Source organism: Canis lupus, chromosome 13, assembly GCF_048164855.1.
Source record: "Canis lupus baileyi chromosome 13, mCanLup2.hap1, whole genome shotgun sequence".
Lineage (NCBI taxonomy): Eukaryota > Metazoa > Chordata > Mammalia > Carnivora > Canidae > Canis > Canis lupus.
Window position 1 is genome coordinate 46,318,625 of NC_132850.1, and position 2,239 is coordinate 46,320,863.

At 60.5% G+C, this 2,239-nt stretch overlaps 1 protein-coding gene across 1 annotated transcript; it reads left to right on the plus strand.

Annotated features, from left to right (window-relative positions):
- The first annotated feature begins 218 nt into the window (after window positions 1–218).
- Window positions 219–1,891, plus strand: POU4F2 (POU class 4 homeobox 2). The gene is made up of 2 exons (XM_072771576.1): window positions 219–503; window positions 950–1,891. Exons 1-2 carry the CDS (start codon window positions 219–221, stop codon window positions 1,889–1,891), a joined length of 1,227 nt encoding a protein of 408 aa, XP_072627677.1.
- The last annotated feature ends 348 nt before the right edge of the window (window positions 1,892–2,239 follow it).

Here is a 2,239-nt window from a genome sequence, read left to right on the forward strand (position 1 = left end):
AGCGCCTAGCCGAACCCAGCAACCCCCCAGATTGACGGCGGAGCCGGAGGAGGAGCGCGTAGTCCCCGCAAGGCGCACAGAGCTGGGAGCGGCTGCGGGAGAGCGCAACTTTGCATTGCCCTTCCCCGATCCTGCGCTCACCCAGCACTTCTCGAGAGGGTCCCGGCAGGCGGGACCAGTGCGTGCGCTAAGGACGAGCACCCGGGCGGACCGGGAAAATGATGATGATGTCCTTGAACAGCAAGCAGGCGTTCAGCATGCCGCACGGCGGCAGCCTGCACGTGGAGCCCAAGTACTCCGCACTGCACAGCGCCTCGCCCGGCTCCTCCGCGCCCGCGGCGCCCTCCGCTAGCTCCCCTAGCAGCTCGAGCAGTGCTGGCGGCGGCGGCGGCAGTGGCGGGGGCGGCGGAGGCCGTAGCAGCAGCTCCAGTAGCAGTGGCAGCAGCGGCAGCAGCGGCGGGGGCTCGGAGGCGATGCGGAGAGCGTGTCTTCCAACCCCACCGGTGCGTATTCCTGCATAATCAACGCTTAAAGGCACATTTTGACAGCCCCCTTTATCTGCTTGATGTTTTTTTCATGTCTGCACAGCAAATCACCCCACACCTCCAACCAATTTCCCCCCTCTCTCTCTCTTATGTATTCAGCGGGTCTTTTCTTTCATATTAATTTTTATGACCTGGGATGTTGCCTGTGCGCGTGTTGTGTTGTGTTGTGTTTGCAAGCTTACTTTCCTCCTCCTCGTGCACTCGGCTTCTCTCAGTGGCTTCCCTCCTCTTCGTCTCACCTGCTTACTTTCAGGATTATTATTATTATTATTATTATTATTATTTTAACGTGCTGGGAATGTTGTAGGCGCGGCGGCGTTGTCGAGCGCTGTGCCGGGGCTTCCGGAGAGAGTGCGCACAATTCCCTGCTGAGCGTAATGTGTGCCTTTTACTTGCAATTGCAGAGCAATATATTCGGCGGGCTGGATGAGAGTCTGCTGGCCCGCGCCGAGGCTCTGGCGGCCGTGGACATCGTCTCCCAGAGCAAGAGCCACCACCACCACCCGCCCCACCACAGCCCCTTCAAGCCGGACGCCACCTACCACACCATGAACACCATCCCGTGCACGTCGGCTGCCTCTTCCTCGTCGGTGCCCATCTCGCATCCGTCCGCGCTGGCGGGCACGCACCACCACCACCACCACCACCACCACCACCACCATCAGCCGCATCAGGCGCTTGAGGGCGAGCTGCTGGAGCACCTGAGCCCCGGGCTGGCCCTGGGTGCCATGGCGGGCCCCGACGGCGCCGTGGTGTCCACGCCAACTCACGCGCCGCACATGGCCACCATGAACCCCATGCACCAAGCGGCGCTCAGCATGGCCCACGCGCACGGGCTGCCCTCTCACATGGGCTGCATGAGCGACGTGGACGCCGACCCCCGGGACCTGGAGGCGTTCGCCGAGCGCTTCAAGCAGCGACGCATCAAGCTGGGGGTGACCCAGGCTGATGTGGGCTCCGCGCTGGCCAACCTCAAGATCCCCGGCGTGGGCTCGCTTAGCCAGAGCACCATCTGCAGGTTCGAGTCCCTTACGTTGTCGCACAACAACATGATCGCGCTCAAACCCATCCTGCAAGCGTGGCTGGAGGAGGCCGAGAAGTCCCACCGTGAGAAGCTCACCAAGCCCGAGCTCTTCAACGGCGCGGAGAAGAAGCGCAAGCGCACGTCTATCGCCGCGCCGGAGAAGCGTTCGCTGGAAGCCTACTTCGCCATCCAGCCGCGGCCCTCCTCCGAGAAGATCGCCGCCATCGCCGAGAAGCTGGACCTTAAGAAAAACGTGGTGCGCGTCTGGTTCTGCAACCAGAGGCAGAAACAGAAAAGAATGAAATATTCGGCCGGCATTTAGGAGACCCTGGGTCTCTCCAGGGACAGCCCCTCCTCATCCCCTCTTTTCCCTCCCTCTCTCTCTTGCCTCTTTTCTTTCCACCTTTGGCTACCAGAAACAATTCCAGTAAATGTGAATCCGGAGAAAGGGAGGACTGGAGAGCGAGCGAACGAGCGAGCAAAGGCCAAGCCCGGTGAGAAGGTGAACCGGTTTCTCAAAGGAAAGAAAAACAAAAGAAGGGATTTGTCAAGTTGTAGCAAAGTTGTCCCCTTTGACCCCACCCCATCCGGAAAAGGCACCTCGGCTTCTTCACAGGAAGTCTGGAGCTGGCTGTTTGCAGAAAGGCAGACGAGACAGCCTTTTAAAAGG